Source organism: Anabrus simplex, chromosome 1 (assembly GCF_040414725.1).
Source record: "Anabrus simplex isolate iqAnaSimp1 chromosome 1, ASM4041472v1, whole genome shotgun sequence".
In the NCBI taxonomy this organism is placed as follows: Eukaryota; Metazoa; Arthropoda; class Insecta; order Orthoptera; family Tettigoniidae; genus Anabrus; species Anabrus simplex.
The window spans coordinates 772,299,110-772,323,649 of record NC_090265.1 but is presented as its reverse complement, the minus strand read 5'-3'; the positions used below and the strand labels follow the sequence as shown (position 1 = coordinate 772,323,649).

The following is a 24,540-nucleotide window of genomic DNA, read 5'->3' as shown; positions in this document are numbered from 1 at the left end:
AGGATTCTGTGGCGCTTCTTCGTGGATATCTTCAGGCTTCAAGAAGGCAAGAGCCCCGCACTTCCGAATTGTCAGCCGCACTTCTTGACATTCTTTGTAGAGTGTTGTCAGTCCGATTTCCTGTACCTTTCTCCAAATACACTGGAGAAAATGAAAGAAACATCCTTGTATTTCAGCTAATGGAAATGACTCTTTCAAAGCACAAATGCTGGCAGACTCATATCAATGATCACCCTTTCGGGTTTCCGGTCGGGAATTCTCTCCTTCAACATTCCCAACATTTTATTGTATGTTTTACCTAACAAAAGGGCAGAAACATACAAAACTGGCGTTCAAAATATTATTTCTGATTTCTTCATATTTATATCAGCATCACTGTTTGAAACAATTTAATTTGTCATTTATTAATCTGTTATACCCAGGGGAATGCGACAGGCCTCGCCAGAGCACACAATTTCCTTTCTTTGGCCGTAGCTATGGTTCATTCTTGAGCCCTATCACTTCATAAGGGGTGCATATCGGAGAAACGTAGGGTGAGACAGTTGTTTTTCTGTTTTCACTGGTCATTCTTTATTCATCAAATTTGCTACATTTCATTTGCCATCCATTAATCTTTGTCCGCAAAAGCACGTCAGATCTCATATTCGGCAGCGTTTTCTTCCTTTAGCGGTATTTCATTCTTCATTCATTCTATTCCTGGCCCTGTCAGGTAGCTACAAACAGGCTGTGGATATTCTTCATAAGACTGAAAGACTGATTCCATGTTTCCACACTTGGTTTGTAAATTAAGTCAAACTACGTAGTTATACACATTTCACCCACTGATATAAATACGATGCAGGTTTTCTAAATGTGCAAGAAACCAACATTGATAGAGTGAATACCGAGCTCGATAGCTGCAGTCGCTTAAGTGCGGCCAGTATCCAGTATTCGGGAGATAGTAGGTTCGAACCCCACTGTCGGCAGCCCTGAAAATGGTTTTCCGTGGTTTCCCATGTTCACACCAGGCAAATGCTGTACCTTACTTAAGGCTACGGCCGCTTCCTTCCCACACCTAACCTTTCCTGTCCCATCGTTGCCGTAAGACCTATCTGTGTCGGTGCGACGTAAAACAACTAGCAAAAAAAATATAGAGTAAATAATATTTTTATATATTAATTTCAAAATCTCAGTACTACAGATATTCACAGACATTCCTTGAACTTGGAAATAATCCCCTGCGGTGCAGCGCAGGTAGCAGATGCTTAAAAGAGCTGCCAAACCACTTCTACTCACGGCGGGGAATCTCCACGACGGAAATTTTACTCGGCGCAACTTTTACTCGGCGCAACTCATACAGAACTATCTGATCTGCAGGGTCCATGCAGATCGGGTGGTGTGTAAGCTTGTCGGGACCGGTCGGACCGACATAACTTACGAAGGGTGGTTGTTCGGGGCGTCCACTCAATCTGCCAACTCACTATCGCGACACAGCAAGTTGGGTCGTGTGTAGGGCGGTTGCACAATTCGGGGCTTATTGAGTGCAGTGAGTAGATTAGTTCAATTATAATCGATGATGTCGGAAAATGAAAAAGAGGTTTGGAAGGAGATTTTAGAACTACCGGTATACAAAGATATGCCCTGTCTAAGGGATATTTCAAGTTCAAATTTCATCAATAGAGATATGCACAATCAAGTGTTAGAAATGTTACTAGATAAATACAAACTGGTCGCTTATGACGCACCACCTCTATTTTTAACAAATGAGCATGGAAAATACGTAGTGGCACGTCCGCACGAAAATGCAAATCTTCGTAACTCTCTCCGGTTGCTAGAAATCTTGAAGTCACGATTAATCGCTCTTCAGCACTCACACTTTCCCTCATTACAATGTCTTGTTTCTTTATTAATGGTGCCACCATACCGAGAAGTGCATTGAAAGTGTCGATACCCATTCCTAGGAAGTTTCTAAAATCGAAAGTTTTTTTTTTTGCTAGGGGCTTTACGTCGCACCGACACAGGTAGGTCTTATGGCGACGATGGGATAGGAAAGGCCTAGGAGTTGGAAGGAAGCGACCGTCGCCTTAATTAAGGTACAGCCCCAGCATTTTCCTGGTGTGAAAATGGGAAACCACGGAAAACCATCTTCAGGGCTGCCGATAGTGGGACTCGAACCTACTATCTCCCGGATGCAAGCTCACAGCCGCGCGCCTCTACGCGCACGGCCAACTCGCCCGGTCGAATGGTTTTAGTAATATGTGTATGAATAAATTCTTTCCTCTTTTAGCCGAATATTTTCTCTTTCGTATCGACTCAAGTGACAACAAAATCAATGCAATTCCTATTTTTTTTAAACTTAGAAAATGAAGGAGCCATGATCAGGCGTGTTTTCGGAGCACAGCGAGCCAGACAGCCTACTGCAGATTGTGTCCTATGTATAGGCCTTCAGCCAAAAATTCACATACTATCTCTCTTTACAATGTTAGTGACAGATATTATTATAAAATAATGTAGCTTAAGCAAATCCCAGGAATAACACACAGTGATACTTAAAGTCGCTCACGGACAGATAAGACAAGCAAGGCCCTACGTATGACATAAGATGAGCTTTACATCGACGTTACGGTGGTTGTTATCACTTCCGTGAACAATTTTTCCATGACCTACTAACTAGACAATCTCTGGTCCTGACCTCGTCAACAAAATTTTAAATGGTGTTTGGTCAGTGACGTCATTGGCACATAAGAGAGCGCTCTTGACCCAGTGTGTTACACAACACCGTGATACTTCCTTCGGTAATAATAATAATTTCGTGTGGCTATTTCTAGCCGGGTGCAGCCCTCGTAAGGCAGACCCTCCGATGAGGATGGGTGGCATCTGCCATGTGTAGGTAACTGCGTGTTATTGTGGTGGAGGATAGTGTTATGTGTGATGTGTGAGTTGCAGGGATGTTGGGGACAGCACAAACACCCAGTCCCCGATTCAAGGGAATTAACAATTTAAGGTCAAAATCTCTGACGCGGCTGGGAATCGAACTCGAGAACCCTGTGACCAAAGGCTAGCACACTAACCATTTAGCCATGGAGCCGGACACTTCCTTCAGTGAAACGTATCGTCCTATACAAGACATTATGTCGTAGATCATTGATCTGATTGTGCTTCGTCTGGCTGAAATTGAACTGAATATACGCTATGCACGAGACGAACATGAAATAGATGTTGACATCTTTGAGCATAATATCCTTGTACAGCATATTGGGCTTCATAGATGATTATGCTTGTTGTTTAAAGGGGCCTAACATCTAGGTCATCGGTCCCGGCTTCATAGATCAACAAGAGGATGTTCATATTAAAAGTTACTAGAAAACGTTGTGGCCTCTTTCCATACCCATCTACTCTGAAGCCATTTTTTGAATTGCCCTTGATGAAGTTGATAAAGATACGACGATCAGCAGGAAGGAAGTAAACACCATGATATCGTAATATTTGCTGACGATCTAAAAGACCTTCACTTCCTTCTGAACTACATCAAGGAGTGCGGCCTTTAATCAAATATTCAGAAAGCTAAGTTCGTGATAAATCTAGGGAGTGGACGCTGGCTAGCACTTAACCTCGCACTTGTGCATTTTCTCCGCTACGTAGTGCATGTCTTACAAGACGAGAGAATGAGTTAAATTCTTTGATGTTCCCCTCTTAGTAGCTTCTTTTACGACGTGCACTCTCAGGGGAGAAAAAGAGTTCCGGTAAATCGAAAGAAAATTTAATGTTTCCACAAAAAATTGGTACGGCTCTTCAATCGTGACAAAATGAAAGATTATCTAGACATTGTACAAGTATTATTATTATTATTATTATTATTATTATTATGCTGCAGGACTGTTCCTCAACACTATTTCTTTTTAATCTAAACATTGTCGTTGCCATGACTGTAATACCAGATATATCTGGAATGAAACTAAATAGAGCAACTATGCATTGTGATAGATTTGCTGATGATATTGTATTTTTGGCTGATGGCCAAAAAAACAAGCTTATGCAGATTATGCCGAATAAAATAACAACCATCTTAAATAATCTTCAACTGAATATTATCGTGAAAAGAATAATGTTATGGTTGTAACCAAATCAAAAGAAAAGGCAAGAAGAACGCATCTCAAAATTGGAAAAAATCACAATACAGCAAGTGCATTAGTTCTCTACCAAGGATAAGTTATAACGGATGTCAACAGATGCACTGCACAAAAAAAAAATTAGAATGGCGTTATGTAAAAAGACCTTTACAGACCGGAAAAAGTTCATAGTGAATGAGAGTAGCCTACCTGAAGTCCCTGGTTGTACTTCCTCTTGAAACAAAAATCACCCCCACCACATCTTAGTGAATGAGCATTGAACAAAAGAAAAAGTTCAGTTCATTTATACATTCATTTGGAGTGTGCTAGTCCACGGCTGTGAAAGCTGGACTCTCTTGAAGGAGGAACGGGAATAGCTACAGTCGGTGGAAATGTAGTTATGGAAATGTAGTTATCCCTAGAACCGTTAGGTAAACCAATGATGAAGTACTTAAAGAAACGAACACTTCGAGGCTTCTTCTGACAACAGTGAAAAAGAGGATAACATCATTTGGTTATCATCTCCGGCACAACAATTTCCTACAGAATATACGAAGGCAAAGTACTGGGTAAGTAAATCGGAGGAAAACCACGCAGAAAAATCATAGAAGAAGTAGCGGAGATCACGGGGTGCCAAGGTTACGCATATGAAACGAACTGCATAGAGAAGAGATCGATGGTTGCAGCGACAAGGCGAAGCCTTTAGGACACGATGATGATGATCGTTATTATTATTAGCAAGACCAGTGTCGTAGAGATAGCCTGTCTGTCTCTTATTCCAAGGCCCTGGGTTCGTTTTCCGACCAGTTAAAGAATTTTAATTCTGGACTGAGGAGCAGAACGGGCTTTTTTTTTTTTTTTTTTTTTTTTTTTTTTGCAAGTTGCTTTACGTAACAGCGACACAGATAGGTCGTATGGCGATGAGGCGATGATGGGACAGAAAGGGCCTAGGAGTGGGAAGGAAGCGTCCGTGGCCTTAATTAAGGTACAGCCCCAGCATTTGCCTGGTGTGAAAATGGGAAAACACGGAAAAACATCTTCAGGACTGCCGACAGTGGGGTTCGAACCCACTATCTCCCGAATACTGGATACTAGCCGCACTTAAGCGACTGCAGCTATCGAGCTCGGTAGAACGGCATTCACTCGTACTGTACGAGATTTTCTCAAGTTCTTAGTTACTGGAAGAAAGCGAGAAAATGACGCGACTAATCTAGTATACATAGACAAACACTGGTTGCCATGGTTACAATAGTGTCGAAAAAATTGACGACTGTAATACCAGATAGACCATGTTTAATATTTCCTTGCGTGCAGCCGCCCTCTCCAAGACGAATCTCACTGGCGTGTGTTATTACCGGTGACACTAACGAATATGGCCATCTCCAATATGAAACTCATTGGTGTGTGACACTTAAGTCTACCGCCAACTCCAATACGAAACTCATTGGTGTGTCTTGTTACCGGTGATACTAAAGGCTACCACCATCTACAATATGAAACTCTTTGAAGTGTGTCACTAAAGGCTACCGCCATCTCCAATACGATTCCCCTGTGGGTGGGGGCGGTAGAATAACACCCACGGAATCCCCTGCCTGTCGTAAGAGGCGACTAAAATGGGCTCCAAAGGCTCTGAACTTTGGAGCGTGGGATGGCGACCACGGGGCCCTTAGCTGAGTCCTGGCATTGCTTCCACTTACTTGTGCCAGGCTCCTCAATTTGATCTATCCTATCCGACCTCTCTTGGTCAACTCTTGTTCTTTTCCGACCCCGACGCTATTAGGTTTGCGAGGGCTAGAGAATCTTTCATTTTCACGCCCTTCGTGGCCCTTGTCTTCCTTTGGCAAATATCATCATTTTTCGAAGTGTCGGACCCCTCAAATTTTTCTCTCTGATTAGTGTTATATAGAGGATTGTTGCCCAGTTGTACTTCCTCTTAAAACAATAATCACCACCACCACCACGCTCCAATACGAAATTAATTGGTGTGTCTTGATTTCGGTGATACTAAAGGCTACCACCATCTCGATATATGAAACTCGTTAAAGTATGTCACTAAAGGCTACCGCCATCTCCAATACGAAACTCATTGGCGTGTCTCGTTACCGGTGATACTAAAGGCTACGGCCATCTCCAGTATGAAACTACCGGCGATTTGGCCGTGCGGTTAGAGGCGCGCGGATGTGAACTTGCATCCGGGCGACAGTGGGTTCGAATCCCAATTGCCGGCAGCCCTGAAGAGGGTTTTCCTTGGTTTCCCATTTTCAAGCGAGGCAAATGCTTGGGCTGTACCTTAATTAAGGCCACGGCTGCTTCCTTCCAACTCCTAGGCCTTTCCTATTCTATCCCCGCCATAAAACCTATCTGTGTCGGTGCGACATAAAGCCCCTAGCAAAAAGAATAATATGAAAATCATTGGTGTGTGACACTAAAGACTACGGTCATCTCCAATATGAAACTCGTTGGTGTGCGACACTAAAGTCTACGGTCATCTCCAATATGAAACTCAGTGGTGTGCGACACTAAAGTCTACGGTCATCTCCAATATGAAACTCAGTGATGTGCGACACTAAAGTCTACGGTCATCTCCAATATGAAACTCAGTGGTGTGCGACACTAAAGTCTACGGTCATCTCCAATATGAAACTCAGTGGTGTGTGACACTAAAGCCTACGGTCATCTCCAATATGAAACTCGTCGGTGTGCGACACTAAAGACTACGGCCATCTCCAATATGAAACTCAGTGGTGTGTGACACTAAAGCCTACCGCCATATCCAATACAAAACTCGATATTGTGTGACACTAAAGACTACGGCCATCTCCAATACGAAACTCGTCGGTGTGCGACACTAAAGTCTACGGTCATCTCCAATATGAAACTCGTCGGTGTGCGACACTAAAGTCTACGGTCATCTCCAATATGAAACTCGTCGGTGTGCGACACTAAAGTCTACCGTCATCTCCAATATGAAACTCAGTGGTGTGTGACACTAAAGCCTACGGTCATCTCCAATATGAAACTCGTCGGTGTGTGACACTAAAGACTACGGATATCTCCAATATGAAACCCGTTGGTGAGAGACACTAAAGACTACCGCCATCTCAAATATGAAACTCGTTGGTGTGTGACACTAAAGTCTACGGCCATCTCCAATATGAAACTCGTTGGTGTGTGATACTAATCGCCACCGCCATTTCAAATATGAAACTCGGTGTGTGACACTAAAGACTACCGCCATCTCCAATACGGAACTCCTTGGTGTGTGACACTAAAGACTACGGCCAACTTCAATATGAAACTCGTTGGTGTGTGACAATAAAGTCTACCGCCAACTTCAATATGAAACTCGTTGGTGTGTGACACTAAAGTCTGCCGCCAACTTCAATATGAAACTCGTTGGTGTGTGACACTGAAGTCTACCGCCATCTCCGGTAAGAAACTCATTGGTCTGTCCTGTTACCGCTGATATTAAAGACTACCGCCATCTCCAATACGAAACTCGTTAGTGTATGACACTAAAGTCTACCGCCAACTTCAATCTGAAACTCGTTAGTGTGTGACACTAAAGTCTACCGCCATCTCCAATACGAAACTCGTTGGTGTGTGACACTAAAGTCTACGGCCATCTCCAATATGAAACTCGTTGGTGTGTGACACTATAGTCTACCGCCATCTCCAATACGAAACTCATCGGCGTGTGTTATTACCGGTTATACTAAAGCTACCGCTATCTTCTTTACAGAACTCATTGGCGTGACTTGTCACCGGTGATACTAAAGGCTACCGCCATCTCCAATACGAAACTCATTGGTGTGTCTTTTTACCGGTGATACTAAAGGCTACCGCCATCTCCAATACGAAACTCGTTAGTGTGTGACAGTAAAGGCTACCACCATCTCCAATACGAAACTCGTTAGTCTGTGACAGTAAAGGCTACCGCCATCTCCAATACGAAACTCGTTAGTCTGTGACAGTAAAGGCTACCGCCATCTCGAATACAAAACTCGTTAGTGTGTGACACCAAAGAGTACCGCAACCTTCAATACGAAATTCGTTGGTGTGTGACACTAAAGGCTGCCGCCATCTCCAATATGAAACTCGTTGGTGTGTGACGCTAAGGACTACCGTCATCTCCAATACAAAACTCGTTGGTGTGTGACACTAAAGGCTACCGCTATCTCCAATATGAAACTCAGTGGTGCGTGACACTAAAGGTTACGGAATTCTCCAATATGAAACTCGTTTGTGTGTGACACTAAAGAATACGTCCATCTCCAATATGAAACTCGTCGGTGTGTGATACTAAAAGCTACCGCCATCACCAATATGAAACTCGTTGGTGTGTGACACTATAGTCTACCGCTATCTCCAATACGAAACTCATTGGCGTGACTTGTCACCGGTGATACTAAAGGCTACCGTCATCTCCAACACGATACTCGTTGGTGTGTGACACTAGAGTCTACCGCCATCTCCAATATGAAACACGTTAGTGTGTGACACTAAAGTCTACCGTCATCTCCAATACAAAACTCGTTAGTGTGTGACACTAAAGACTACGGCCATCTCCAATACGAAACTCGTTGGTGTGTGACACCAAAGTCTACCGCCATCTCCAATACAAAACTCGTTGGTGCGTGTCACTAAAGTCTACCCTCATCTCCAGTACAAAAATCGTTAGTGTATGACACTAAATTCTACCGCCAACTTCAATATGAAACTCGTTGGTGTGTGACAATAAAGTCTACCGCCAACTTCAATGTGAAACTCGTTGGTGTGTGACACTAAAGTCTACCGCCAACTTCAATATGAAACTCGTTGGTGTGTGACACTGAAGTCTACCGCCATCTCCGGTACGAAACTCATTGGTCTGTCCTGTTACCGCTGATATTAAAGACTACCGCCATCTGCAATACGAAACTCGTTGGTGTGTGACACTAAAGTCTACCGTCAACTTCAATATGAAACACGTTGGTGTGTGACACTAAAGTCTACCGCCATTTCCAATACGAAACTCGTTGGCGTGTGACACTAAAGTCTACCGCCAACTTCAATATGAAACTCATTGGTGTGTGACACTAAAGTCTACCGCCATCTTCAATATGAAACTCGTTGGTGTGTGACACTAAAGTCTACCGCCAACTTCAATATGAAACTGGTTGGTGTGTGATACTAGTCTTTTTTTTTGCTATTTGTTTTACGTCGCACCGACACAAATAGGTCTTTTGGCGACGATGTGATAGGAAAGGCCTAGAAAGTGGAAGGAAGCGGCCATGGGCTTAATTAAGGTAAGCCCCAGCATTTGCTTTGTGTGAAAATGGGAAACCACGGATAATCATCTTCGGGGCTGCCGATAGTGGGGTTCGAACCTACTACCTCCCGAATACTGGATACTGGCCGTAGTTAAGCGACTGCAGCTATCGAGCTCGGTGCACTAAAGTCTACCACCATCTCCAACATGAGACTCGTTGGTGTGTGACACTATAGTCTACCGCCATCTCCAATACGAAACTCATCGGCTTGTGTTTTTACCGGTGATACTAAAGCTACCGCCATCTCCAATACGAAACTCGTTAGTGTGTGACAGTAAAGGCTACCGCCATCTCTAATACAAAACCCATTGGAGTGTCTTGTTCCCGGCGATATTAAAGACTACCACCATCTCCAATACGAAACTCGTTAGTCTGACAGTAAAGGTACCGCCATCTCCAATACGAAACTCGTTAGTGTGCGACAGTAAAGGCTACCGCCATCTCCAATACGAAACTCATTGGCCTTTCGTGTTACCGGCGATATTAAAGACTACCGCCATCCCCAATATGAAACTCATTAGTGTGTGACAGTAAAAGCTACCGCCATCTCCAATTCAAAACTCGTTAGTGTGTGACAGTAAAGGCTACCGCCATCTCCAATACGAAACTCGTTAGTGTGTGACAGTAAAGGCTACCGCCATCTCCAATACGAAACTCATTGGCCTTTCGTGTTACCGGTGATATTAAAGACTACCGCCATCCCCAATATGAAACTCATTAGTGTGTGACAGTAAAGGCTACCGCCATCTCCAATACAAAACTCGTTAGTATGTGACACCAAAGACTACCGCCACCTTCAATACGAAATTCGTTGGTGTGTGACACTAAAGACTACCGCCATCTCCAATACGAAACTCGTCAGTGTGTGCCAGTAAAGGCTACCGCCATCTCCAATACGAAACTCATTGGCCTTTCTTGTTACCGGTGATATTAAAGACTACCGCCATCCCCAATATGAAACTCATTAGTGTGTGACAGTAAAGGCTACCGCCATCTCCAATACAAAACTCGTTAATGTGTGACACCAAAGACTACCGCCACCTTCAATACGAAATTCGTTGGTGTGTGACACTAAAGGCTGCCGCCATCTCCAATACGGAACTCGTTGGTGTGTGACACTAAAGGCTACCACACCGAGCTCGACAACTACAGTCACTTGAGTGCGGCCAGTATGCAGTGTTCGGGAGATAGTGCGTGCGAACCCCACTGTCGGGTGCCTTGAAGATCGTTTTCCGTGGTTTCCCATTTTCACACCAGGCAAATGCTTGGTCTGTACCTTAATGATGCTCACGGCCGCTTCCTTCCCACTCCTAGCCATTTTCTCTCTCATCGTCGCCATAAGACTTATCTGTGTCGGTGCGACGTACAGCAACTTGTAAAACATATAAAGACTACCGCCACCTCCAATACGAAACTCATTGGTGTGTGACACTAAAGACTTGGTCAATGAACCGACTGCAAGAGCTTTGAAATGTCCGTGTATCGAGAGAGTACGTCACCAGCGGGAACGTAGTCCGTCGCGCCATGTGTAAATGTCGGTCACGTCTTCCGAACAGATGAACGTAGGCCTGCAGCTGATCACAGAACGTAAACATGGACGTGGCCTCGGGCATCAATGAGAGGGGAAACTTTCTTCACGATGATCGTGAGGAGGCAGCAATGAGTGTAATGACACGCTAAGTGAGAGTCACATGTTTATTGACGTCAGAGGTCAGTATGTTATTTAGATACTTATAGGCAGCACATAGCCAAGAGCTGTTCTTCCGGAGCCGTTTCCTCTCATCATGACGCACTCCCTTATCATTACCGTCCTAGACCCACTCAACATGTTCCACATACTCCCCGGTCACGTACATTGATACTCACATTCGGAAGGTCATGGCTCCTTTGCTGAGGTCAGCTGCCACCAGCTTGTGGTCGAAGTGTAGTTTCACGTTCGGGTAACTCTCGGCCGCTGGAAGCAAACAAATATGTTACAGTCTAATTCTACATAGCAGTCGTATAATTACACTATATACAGGTCTCTCGGAATGCCAAATCGTAGATAGGGAATATACCCCTGGTTACCTATTCCTACACGGACATCTAACTATTTACAGATAGTAACACTGCAAATCTTATTTCTTTTCTTTTCTTATTCTTGGTATGCCTGCCGTGTAATTCTAATTCAGCCAAGAGAACCAATCAGTCAGCTCAGTCAGGTGCAGATTTGTTTACGTAACCTTAAATGATTTCGAACAAGTTTGAAACTTTATCGGACATATCTCTTGATGAATTAACCCCTGTGAATAACACACGCGTTATCCAATGCCCGTCATATGAGGCGCTTAACCGGGCGAGTTGGCCGTGCGCGTAGAGGCGCGCGGCTGTGAGCTTGCATCCGGGAGATAGTAGGTTCGAATCCCACTATCAGCAGCCCTGAAAATGGTTTTCCGTGGTTTCCCATTTTCACACCAGGCAAATGCTGGGGCTGTACCTTAATTAAGGCCACGGCCGCTTCCTTCCAACTCCTAGGCCTTTCCTGTCCCATCGTCACCATAAGACCTATCTGTGTCGGTGCGACGTAAGCCCATAGCAAGAAGAAGAAGAGGCGCTTAAAAGGGGGCCCAGGGGCTATGAACTTGGAGGCGTGGATTGGCTACCATCTGACCTTTAGCTGAGTCCTAGCACTACTTCCACTTATTTGTGCTAGGCTCTCATCCGACCTCTCTTGGTAAACACTTGTTCTTTTCCGACCCCGACGATATTAGGTTACGAGAACTAGGGTTTCATTTTCACGCCCTTCGTGACCCTTGTCTTTCTTTGGCCGATACCTTCATTTTTCGAAGTGATGGACCCCTTCAATTTTTTCCTCTGATTAATGTAAAAAAGAGGATGTTGTGCTTCCTCTTAAAACAACAATCACCACGACCATGACCTTGATAAATTGCTCCACTCTCTAATTCCTCTTCATATACAGTAAATTAATATTTGTCCACTTGGGTTCCAATTGTATATTCATATTATGATCATTCTTCAATTAAAAAGCTTCACTCAACCTCTAAGCTCATTTCATGCCATCTCTATATGGGCAGCTCGCAACATACCACTTGGTCGAGCAGCATGTCTCCTTACTCTCAAGTCTTCCCAGCCTAAAGTTTGCAACATTTTCGATACACTACTCTTCTATCGGAAATCACCCAGAAGTAATCGTACTGCATTCTGGACGTCAGAGGTAAACTATCGTAAGTGACATTTCACGAATTTAACAGGAGAGCAGAAAGAAGCTGCTTAAGCGCGTATTTTGCTACCTTAAAGACAGGTCGAATCGACAGTTCTGACCATGAAGAGCCAATACGGTAAGGAGTGCGGAAAACGGCGTAAGGCGAAACTGTTGTATGTTCACTTACCATTGTTTATCGCCTTGCACATACGTTGTACCACATAACTTATCTTCACTCCTGCGAAACATACAATAGTGTACCCATAAGAAGACGCGACCAAAACAAGTCACTTACGATTAAAAAAAACCCTCAAAATGATAATTTTTGCATTTACGATAGTTTACCTCAAACGTCCAGAATTGCGATCTTACCAGAGACTTTCACGCTGAAGAGGATCCTCTCGAACTTGATTGTACTTTACACTATGATATAGGTCTCTATTCATCTGTGTGTTCCTCTGGCGAACAAAAATATAAATACTTGAAGTAGATATAGTATCTTGCTGACGACTCTAAATTCCGAACAGGAAAGAGGAATTTAAAATTCCAATGGAGCTGGCTGAGCGAGTTTCGATGTTTGGCTATTCAGATGCAAAACCAGGAACCTTTTGTAAGTAGGTCTACTGTGTAATGTTTTCATCTGGTTTTGGAACAGGGAAAGGCAGTAATGTTCAGCTTGGCTATCTGGTTAAAAATCCATTAGGAAATGGAACATTGTCATAGAAGAGTTTAGAAAACACGAAAATAAGGAATATCACAAAAAATGTACTATTGCTGTTTTTGGACGCAAACTTAGTTGTGTTATTGACCAAATAGCCAGAAGCAGAAAAAATGAAATAGAGTACAACCTGAAAAATACTCCAATTAAAAAACTGGCAGAGAAGATCATAGAGAATCCGATCTTATTTCTTTGGAAAGAAATAAAGGTTCACATGACGCCAATTTCAGAGCACGTTTTGTTTTCAAAATGACGCAGGCGAAAGTGAGCTAAAAGGACATCTTACATATTGTGATGCTAATCCAACTTATCCCAGTCCAAAGACACAAAAAGAAATTATTGAAGTATGCAGACAAATTACTACCAACAATATTGTCAATAAAATTAATAACTGTAGCCCTACATATTTTAATTTTCTAGCAGATGAAGCTGCAGTTGTTTCAGGTATTGAACACTTCTCTCTCTGCATTCCTTTTGTGCACATTCAGAAACAATCTTATGTCATTCGGGAAGATTTCCTTAAATTATTCCGTACATGATGCTCGTGGTTTTTCGTTGGCCGATGTTCTTATCGAAAATATGCATATTCCTGGTCTAAATTAGAAGAATTTAAGAGGTATGGATTGTAATGGAGCCAGAAATATAAGTGGACAATTCAATGGCCGCGCTGGTAAAATAAGGGAGAAGTATTTATTAAAGAACGGGATGTGCTAAACGAGAAAGATTACTCAAATTCTACGAGACACGCTGGATGAACATTTGGATGCTATTGCCCTTTTTTCCAGAGCTGCACGATGTCATTGTTCGCTCACTTCCGGAAATTCAGAACCTTGTGGATTCTGAAACATCAAACATGGCATTTTCTTTCGCAGCTGCGATTCATTCTGATTTTATAGTATCAATGGTTATTGTTAATCACATTTTCAATCTGTCCCTTGGACTGTCCACAGTTCTTCAGTCAAAGCAGGTAGATATCAATGACCCGGAGGAGTATTACAGAATTTCAATTTTCTTCTCCTTCATCGATTTCTGCAACACAAATATATCCTGAATAACATGGAAATAATACTCCCTCAATCAATTGTGAAGGCATAGTATGATGTAATAAATATTGCTGTAGATGCATTTATTACTCAGTGGCCAAATGGTATCAACGTGAGTAAAATAGTATTTTCCAGAGAACTCAAACTGAGGAAAAGAAGTTTCTCTTCTAAAATCAATCATTCTGAACCAATGGACTTTGTTTCTGCACTTGACAGTTTGCGAGAGTGACATTTTCCTAACAACACATCGAGTACTGTAACTGTTTGCTGTCTTACCAGTAACCATTGCCACACCAGAACGCTCTTTTTTCACCCCTGAAGGATTTAGAAGGTTATTTTAGAATATGACCACAGGAAAGGTTAGCTCTATATATACAGCTTGTGAGCGTAGAAAATACAATCCATGGCTAGCTAAACTTCTCCGGAGACTTGTGATGTTGTAATCATCTTGATGCGTCTTAATTAAATAATTGTGTTCATCTGAAAGTTTTAATTCACTGTTTCTAATTTCACAATATTCACCCAACATTATTTTGTAGAAATCATCAAGCACGGAACAACGCCCCTGAAATCTACCCGCCTCCACCGATCACGACCGAGGCTCACGAGGAACTCGGGCGGGTCGTAGAGGTCGTTATGTCGTCAATGGTTCAATGGAACAAGATCGGTCACAATATGTAATATACGGGTAGAAGGTTTTGTGCTTTGACACCATTTTTTATATCAAAGCTATAGACTAGACACACGAATAGCATGGAACTTAAAATACCAAGAAATATCTACGATACAATCCAGCAATTTCTTCTCTAGAAAATTATCCTCAATTCCATTAAAATGTATAAAATGATTTCTTGCAGGTGACGGATGTTTCTATATGATACAACATGAAGTTACAGTAGCAAGGAATATTTATGATTAAATCTACCGATTTATTCGCTGAAAAATTAATCTCACTTCAAACGCATGTATCAGAGGTTTGCATTCCTCCACGTTTCTGAAAGTCACTTCTATACACGAATATCAAATGATTGCTTTCAGGTGGCAGATTTTGCTCTATGATACAACATAGCAATTTGTTGTCTCGAAAGAGTATTGAGTGATTAGTTTCCGACGTCAACAAATGACAATGTGGATAAAATTAATTCTTTCACTCTGGAAAAATTACCTGGGCAGTCTACGAGATATAAATCCATAGATACAATTTTAGATAAACAATCAGTAGATTATCCTGTAGAATTCCTGAACCCATAGATCCACCAGGAATGCCTGTTCATTTCTTATCGCTAATATTGGATCACCCATAATTTTACTCTGAAACTGGATCCACCTAGACTTTGCAACGGAACGGGGCTAATAGTTACTTTGTAAGGTCATCGAAAGGAAGAGGAACACTCATCCCACGGATACCAATCATCCGCTCTCACATGCCGCTTGAATTCAAACGACTGCAATTTCCACTACGTCTAGCCTTCGCGACGACTGTAAACGAGACTCAAGGACAATCGTTGGAAGTAGCAGAGATTAATTTGGAAAGTGTGTTTCATTCCTGGTCCATTATATGCATTTTGCTCCAGGATGGAACTCCAATAAATTTACGCTCCGAATAGTGCGACACGTGGTGTTGATTCCTCCAGCAAAAGATTAATGATTTCACGGTTAGAAACATGTAAAAAGTGACGAATACATAATACGTTAAAATGTTACCAAACTGTAGGAAAACAAACGTAATACCATTTCCATTTGTAATGATTTTCAACTGCTTTTTGATACAATATTACATTCTTTTACCACAACAGATCATGTGTATTATTCCCTTACTTCCAAACTCTGCAACTTTGCAACATGAAAAATGTGATCTCTTGCGGGCGGAATCCGAGAAATATTAAATACAGGACCTTAATTTCTTTGCCATTGTAAAGCTTATACTGTACAGGTTACAACAATAAGTGTCTGAATAATTTATTTATTTATTAACCGGTTATGGAATGATATTTCTCTACAAAGTGGTTCGTGATGTAGGTTACTGTAGTCACGTCCTAGCTCGTGAACCATTGGCAAAGGGTGAGTGGCGTAGTGAGTGGTCCTGAAAGTCAGGTGCTATGGAATGGGAGTGGGCATCACGGACATATTCTGAGTCATGGACCTCCTTATGTTCAGGCCGCTAGGACTATACAATCCACCGTGGTCCCTAACCCATAAGAGAAGAGATTCTCACTATGACTATTTGTAAGTAGGGTAGCATCCCGCACTCAGAATATTTTAAGCATGCGTTCGGATCTTTGTAATAAACGGAATCCCACTGCCATATGGCAGGCAGGGGACTCCTTAGAAACAACTTGGCGAACGAATTAGAATTTGATGGGGAGCTTTCAACGTTAATGGGGCTTAAGGAAGGAAGAAAGAAGAACTGGCTAAGTCAAAAAAGAGGATTCATCTGATTTGTTAGGAATTAATTATATTCGGGTAAGGGGAAATGGCGAGGAAAATATAGGAAATTGTCGGGTACTAAAAAGGCAGTGTGTGGTGTAGGACTGTTGCTCAGGAATACTATTACACGCAACATAGTTTTTGTTAGATATGTAAATAAGCGAATGGTGTGGGTAGATTCAGCAGTTGGAGGAATTAGGCCGGCAAATGTCTCAGTGTATTCACCATGTAATGGTGCAAATGAGAATTAACTTGACAAGTTTTATGAAACATTGCGGGATATCGTGCTCAGAGTCAACAGCAAGGATAGGGTAGTGCTAATGGGTTCTTTCAATGCGAGAGTTGGAGATAGAACTGAAAGATCCGAAAAGGTAATGGGTAAATGTAGGGAAGATATGGAAGCTAATGGGAATGGGAAGCGTTTATTGGATTTCTGTGTTACTGTAGTATGGGATTAGCAATTACGAATACATTCTTCAAGCATGCAGTTATTCACCGCTACACATGGGAGGTGAATAGCTGTATGCTTGAAGAATGGATCTGGTGAGTTCCATAAGAAACTATATCTCAACAGACTTTGAATTCAAGAAATGTGTTAGGAATGAGCGGGTATTGCGAAGATTTTTCGATGATACAGACCACTATCTAATCTGTAGTGAACTAAATTTATCTAGGCCTAGGATAGTGGAAGTGAAATTTGTCTGCAGACGAATAAGGGTAGAAAATCTCCAGGACGAGGAAATTAGACAGAGGTTAGTGAAAGGGTTCTAAACAATAGCCAGCAAGCAGGTTCAGGATAAAAAGAGATTTGATGGCATATATGGATGACGTAGTGGAAAATGTAACGAAATCCCTAGGAAAAATTTTACTAAAACATGGGAGAATGATGAAGTTGATGACAGGTTGTACAGGTAAAATGAAGGCGTATCAGAAATGACTGTAAACAATGACAGATGCAGACGTAGCTGAAAGAAATAATTGTTGAATCCAAGAAGTCGTTGGAAGATATCGGTAATAACCAGTAAAAGCTAGGTCAAGCGGCAGGGAAAGCTTTCTGGACAGTAATAAAGAATCCCACAACATCGTTGCGACTTCATCGCACTGAACGCCGCGAGAGAGGGCCAATGAGGCACAACAACAGTACTTCTTTGTAACCTGCGGACTTTGAAGGGTATTGCTTTTTAAATAGAGTTTCATTTGTCACGCCCAAAAGGGCCGTGACACAGACAACTCACCTGTGAGCAGAACCTCGTTCAGATACCTCCGGCTCACCGAGTAGATACACTGAAAGAAAAGAGAAAACTGTTAAACAATAGAACACCACAGAACTGTCCAATCTATCTCCAAGAGCTACGAGGAGTAGTGATCACAGAGCTATTGTGTTGGAGAGGTCAACTACACTGATACTTTCTTTAAAATAGTTTTGCCTTATGACTGGGGGTCATCTGAAAATTTGCGTCATGAAGTCAGCGATACAGAATGTGTGATGCTATGTTACCTGGCAACCATGCAGGCTGTAATCGGGCCATAACTGAGGAACAGATTATCAAAGAGGGGCATTAGAGTAGAAATGGTTGATATTATGATGCAGGCTGTTATGGTCGGAGGAGAATTACCTTGCTGTGGCCCCCTGCGATGGAGCAAAGACCGTTAAGACTGATTTTCGATAAGTACCCAGAGCAGTTCTCATTTCCTAGCATCTGTTTTGGAGAACCTCCACAGTTCACATATCTTTGCGAAATGATGCGAATAAGTTAATCATTATCAATTTGAGCTTCACTTATTTATGATCATTTGGTTTTCCGAAAGGAATTCGTAATTAGAAGTTATGTATCCTTCCCATGTCCTCCATTTAAATTTAGTGGTGCAGACTTTTACTGAAGGGGTTAGCTGGAGGATATTTTCTGTAGGCGTTCCTTATTTCTGTTCAGAATTATATTAAATAAAATAATAATAATAATAATAATAATAATAATAATAATAATAATAATAATAATAATAATGCCAAATTAGTGCAGACAAGACTTTATAAATTGAAAGTCACTCAAATGACCACGCAGAACTAAATATGATATGAAATGTAATATAGGGATGCAAATGAAATGCACTTCTTGTATTTTTATGCGAACAAATTTACCGATTGAATTCGTTTACAATCACTGGGCATTATGTGCTGGGGTATACATAGGGCCTATATACCAACAATCACTGAGCAAGAAAACAACTGTTAACTCACCTGTCCGTTCTTGGGATCGTAGGGAATGCGGTACTGCGACCCGTCTAGCCGGTGGATCATCCTGCCACCCATGGGTATAGCATGGTGCTCCACGATCTTGTCCTCCAGACCGATCTGTCTGAGCGCCGCGCGACCACGGGCTGACAGAGCCAGGTTGATGGAACGGCCCCGCACATGCTCGGCTTGTCGAATGTCTGAAACAAGAAATATTCCTTTGGTTTACTTCAGTGCAACTCCTTGGCTTCCTTTGTTTCAGATGGACCCGGGTTCAAATCCCAGACTCACCGCGTTTGCTTAACTCCACTGGTTCAGTGGATGCGTGTTAAAATACATTTCAGAAACTCGTGATCCATCTAGGAAGGATATCCCGCCGAAAAAATTGTGCATGATCACCATTTACGACCAACTCGGACAACTGCCAAAAGGCTAGGAAAAGGGAAGAAACACATCTTACTTGAACATTTTCCTTGCATTTTACTCTCAGAGTACTTACAACAATCGCGGTACGGGTCGGTAGACGAAGGCTTTGGAACTCATGTCTAGTGGGTTTCCGAAGCAAATATCTTCCTAGTCCTATCCTGTGCTTGTAGGACGGCCAGTATAGTGACACCCGATATCAGACATGTATGTAGGCATAGTCAACCGAGCGTAGCTTGCTGTTCACCACTTTTGTTTTTGTTTGCAACCAGTTAGTGTCACCCTAAGTTTTGCTGGCGTCAGAAGGAAGTGGCCTGGCCTCAGTTAAGGTACGTTCCCAGCTATCACTCATACTGCCTAACTCACTACCTGTCTTTGACTTTCGTGCCACCCTTCAAGCCTTGGGAAGAACACCAGTTCCCTCATACACCTCAGGGGACTCATCTCGAATCCTCCTACTGTACCTACACAAGCAGTATGTACTGTAAATACGCGGAGTGATTATGCTACTGTAATGTATTGGTATGTGTAAACGTGTGTGTGTGTGTGTGTGTGTGTGTGTGTGTTAGCATATGTAAAACAAAGAAACAAAGAGAGCATGCGTGAAATGTGGGCGTGGTGCAATATAGTAATTATGCGCGTGTAAAAAAAAATTCAACAAAATGTGTGGTATTAAATTTATGATAGCCCACCTGGTTGCCAGGATCGTTAAGGCCAACACCGTGGTTAGCCAGCTCGAGTTCCGTTGGTCGAAAAATATTTCACCATCAGAACTTTGGCCGGGAAGTCATGTTAGCTTGGATACACACAGCCTAACGAATGTGTTGTTGTTTATAAAGCACAGAAAGTTATAGAGAACTCTAGGACATGTTGGCTTGTATAAACACAGCATTACGAATGTGTTCTTGTTTATAGAGCACAGTAAGTTATAGAGAACTCTCATTCATGTTGGCTTGTATAAACGCAGCCTTATGAGTGTGTTGTTTATAGAGCACAGTAAATTATTGAGAATTATCAGACATGTTGGCTTGTATAAACACAGCCTTAGGAATGCATTGTTGTGTACTGAGCACAGTGAATTATGGAGAACTCTCAGACATGTTGGCTTGTATAAACACAGTCTTAGAAATGTGTTGCTGTGTGCAGAGCACAGTAAGTTATGGAGATCTCTCAGACAATTTGGCTCCTTACTAATGCATTGTATACTGAGAGTCAACTCAAGACCTTAGCGGTCCCTTTGATGTTAGTCAGACTTCTGGTCGGTGAAAAGGCTTCCGCAGCGCCAAATAGTTCCGTAGGTTTGTTACTTGTTCCTGAAGTCAGGAGCTTTCTTCAGTTTGGTTAGATATTCTGGTAAAGTAAACTCGTGTCCTCATCTCGAGGTGGTACAGCTCTTTTCAGGCACACCCCCATTGGAGGTGAGCTGCATGTACCATTTCAATCACATACCAGCCCTCCTGCCATTCTTAAATTTCTGGCAGTACCGGGAATCGAACCCAGGCCCCCGAGGACGGCAGCTAATCACACTAACCGTTACGCTACAGAGGCGGAGAGATATTCTGGTGAACTGACTTGATCAATTAAAATTTTTGCCCTGTATAAATATGGGAAATATATCACATGTTGTATGTTATTCGGGTTCGTTACCAACTCTTATATTTTATACGTAGATGGCTATGAATAGTGATTGCTTTCTGTGGTGTATGTAGCAAAATAATAATTATTTAATATGATATTGATATCTTATTGCACTGTGTACTTAGTAAGTTTGTTCGAGTTCATTCCACTGCTGATAAGTTCGCATAATATGTGCGACGTTGAAGATGGATCCAAGAAAACTGTTGGCAATACTGGCTGCAACAGCGTGTTCAGTATTCATAATGGCTGCCAGCTGTGAGTAAGACGTGTGTGATGCTGTGACGCTTGAGTCCCCTGTGAAATACTTCAAAGCTAACAAAAGTGGAGAAAAATAAAGTAGAAAATCTAAACCAAATTGTTTTAAACGTTTACAGTAGCCTACGAGATTAGAATCCACTGTGGACTGAGGAAGACGTGAAAAAGTCCACGCAGCTGATCGGCGTTTCTGTGTACATTGTTTACGCCGCTCGCTTGGAATCTAACTCCACGGAAAATCCAAGTTCAGCGAAAGATCGATGTGTCAGCTCAACACTCGCCGTAAATAAAACAGGAAGGGCCTTAACACGGTATGGGAATAGGATCCTTGGCGTATTCGATAATAATAATAATAATAATAATGTGTACTTACTTTATATTCGTAACCGCCCTCTACCTGCAGAAATGTTGTCATGAGAGGATCATGAGTTCGTTTCTACCTTACGAATGACGAGACTACAATATTTATAACATTCCTGGAAGTATTGTATTTTGCAATCCCACTCACGGGCAGGTTTTCAGCTCTTTTAACTGTGAGAAACTGCCACTGACAGTCGTTGCACGAGAGCGGAATCGTATACTTATGGTGTAAGTCTCCATGTGCCTCGCACAAATTGCATTATGAAATAAAAATAAACCTTGCTTCTCCTGCCTCGGTATTCGTCAGTAATCTGTAGGTTTTACATGGTCAATAACGGAATAAATAGGTATGGTACGTAATCAAAGTACAGCTGTGTGAAAGGAAGTGATTTCGTTTGATGCTTCACTATTTCAGAATGAAGTACTGTGCTTGTCAGATGGACGCACGGCGTTAATGATAAGCTGGTTGTGGCCGAGATGGAGAACGGGACGAGACGGGAAGTGGGAACAGGGACATGCTCACATGCGGAAGGATAATTTTCCTTAGCTCTTGACTTGAATTATAGTGTATAGAGCACAGTAATGTATAGAGAACTTTCAGGCATGCTGACTTTTTTAAACGCAGCTTTAGGAATGTGTTGTTGTGTACAGAGCACAGTAAGTTATGGAGAACTCTCAGACATGTTGGCTTGTATAAACACATCTTTAGGAATGCATTGTTGTGTATAGAGCACAGTATAGAGAACTCTCAGTCATGTTGGTTAGTATAAACACGGACTTAGGAATGTGTTGTTGTGTACGGACCGCAGTAATTTATAGAGAACTTTCGGACATGTCCGCCTGTATAAACACAGCTTTAGGAATGTATTGTGTATAGAGCACAGTAAGTTATACAGAACTCTCAGTCATGTTGGCTTTTATAAGCACAACCTTAAGAATGTGTCGGTCCCGTTGATTTGTGTGGAGTATCGTTTATGGAACCGTACACTTTTCCTATGTATGTATGTTCAGTCTTCAGCCCTAAGGCTGGTTGGATCCTCAACAGCTCTGCCATCAGCTGTAATACATGGCCTAGGCATCACTGAAGAGGCGTACTAGGGAAATGAGGAATGAGGTAGTTTCCCGTTGCTTTCCTCACCGAGCCAGAGTTGCTATTACATATCAATCTGCCAAGCCCACTGAAATGCATGCACCAACCAACCCTACGAGCAACATTTTTACACCATCAAGGATAGGACAGAGTCAGATCAATGAAAGTAACAAAATTGCTCTAGCCCATACCAGAAGATATAGTGCACTGTAAACACTAGGTCCTGCCAGCTAAGGCATACACTTTTCCTAATATTCTGATAATATTACTCGGTCCTTCACCAAGCACACTATCTGTGGCAGGGATTTCTGTAAATATCAAATAGCACTAGGGCATTCATGCACACTTCAATAGGTGTCGCTGTTATTGGTGAATCTGTCTCTCAATATCGAAGATGCTGAGGAATGGGTGTATTAAGCACGACTTGCAGTTGCCATACTGTCACGAGTTCACCAAGAATATTCGGATATGTATTAAGGTGAGCATGAACCCGACTCTGCTTTGGGATATTTACAGAACTAGCTCCCTGCGTACTGTTAAATTACAAAGGTACATTGGGAAGGAAACAGAACTTCTGCCCACAGACTGTGTGGAAAGTGAGGAAATGAGGTTTTTTTCTCAAAATATAGTGTATATTTCTGATTATAGGTGAGTTGCTTGGTTCAGTTCTAAACCCGCGAATGATTCAGGAAATGGTGAAATTAGATGTACAGAAACACTCACCTCCCCTGAACTCGTATAGATGCACCTCGTGTCCTCGTCTGGCCAGGAAGCAGGCGCACAGCGGTCCAACCTGGGAAACACAACACCAGGTTACTGACACTTGACACTCTGTCATACAATACAGTGAGCATATCCTTTCATTACATTAGCGTACAGTGGACAGTCCCTCATCATGACTATATTTACGGTTTGTTCGACGTCGCAGTATCGGGAAATATGCAACCTAAGGACATTTGGCGAATCCAGAGTCGAAATGTCCTGTCTAACATAGATTGTCAGTACTGACGAAAACTGTAAAAGTAGTGTTCATAATTACATGACCAGCTTGACTAATAGGAACTTCAGTTCAATTATATGCATAATTTATTTCCTTATTATACACGTAAGGCACCTCATAACGATGTTATTCTCAGATTTTATCACCTGAAGTTTTGCTGAACACCTTTGCTTCCGATCACATTACCTCTCTCCGTGGATCATTGGTAGAATGTCGGTCTCCGGTTCAAACCCGGCAGAGATAGACGTATTTTTAAATGGGCGATACGGCGGGACGTAAAGAGTTTGATGTTCACCAGACAATATTAATTCAAATGCAGTCCGCTTTACTGTATCATATGCTGAAGAACAACAGAACGTCGAAATTAACGCGTGGACAGACTAGATAACATCAACCTGAAATACCTGAGGTCATTATTTATTATTCGCTTACCTTCAATGTGTGAACCTTTGCCCCTTCTTATTTATTATAATCTTTATAAAAAATTCAGACATAAATGTTAAACCATTTTCCTCAATTTAATAGACGGAGCCCTATTTATGCCAAGTACCACACGGGGTGCACAGACAAGCACTCGCGTTGTGTTATTCTGCTGCCGAATATGCGTGCTCGGTGTGCTATAGACGCTGTCATACCAAACAGGTGGACGTCGCTTTTAACGAGACTTGTCGAATCATCACTTGCTGCCTACGGCCTACGCCTTTGGAAAAATTGAAGTGCATTGCTGGGATTGCATCTCCAGAAAAAGAGCGAG

The 24,540-nt window shown here is 42.2% G+C and overlaps 1 protein-coding gene across 1 annotated transcript in view; it reads right to left on the bottom strand.

Annotated features, from left to right (window-relative positions):
• The window catches only part of cn (Kynurenine 3-monooxygenase cn), a 163,515-nt gene that overhangs the window by 126,953 nt on the left and 12,022 nt on the right, over nucleotides 1-24,540 (bottom strand). Inside the window, exons 2-5 of the mRNA XM_067146690.2 lie at nucleotides 23,510-23,579; nucleotides 19,027-19,220; nucleotides 18,026-18,074; nucleotides 11,267-11,354 (exon numbers count right to left, since the gene is read on the bottom strand). Coding sequence (XP_067002791.2) covers nucleotides 11,267-11,354; nucleotides 18,026-18,074; nucleotides 19,027-19,220; nucleotides 23,510-23,579 — 401 coding nt within the window. The remainder of the gene's footprint in view (nucleotides 1-11,266; nucleotides 11,355-18,025; nucleotides 18,075-19,026; nucleotides 19,221-23,509; nucleotides 23,580-24,540) is intronic.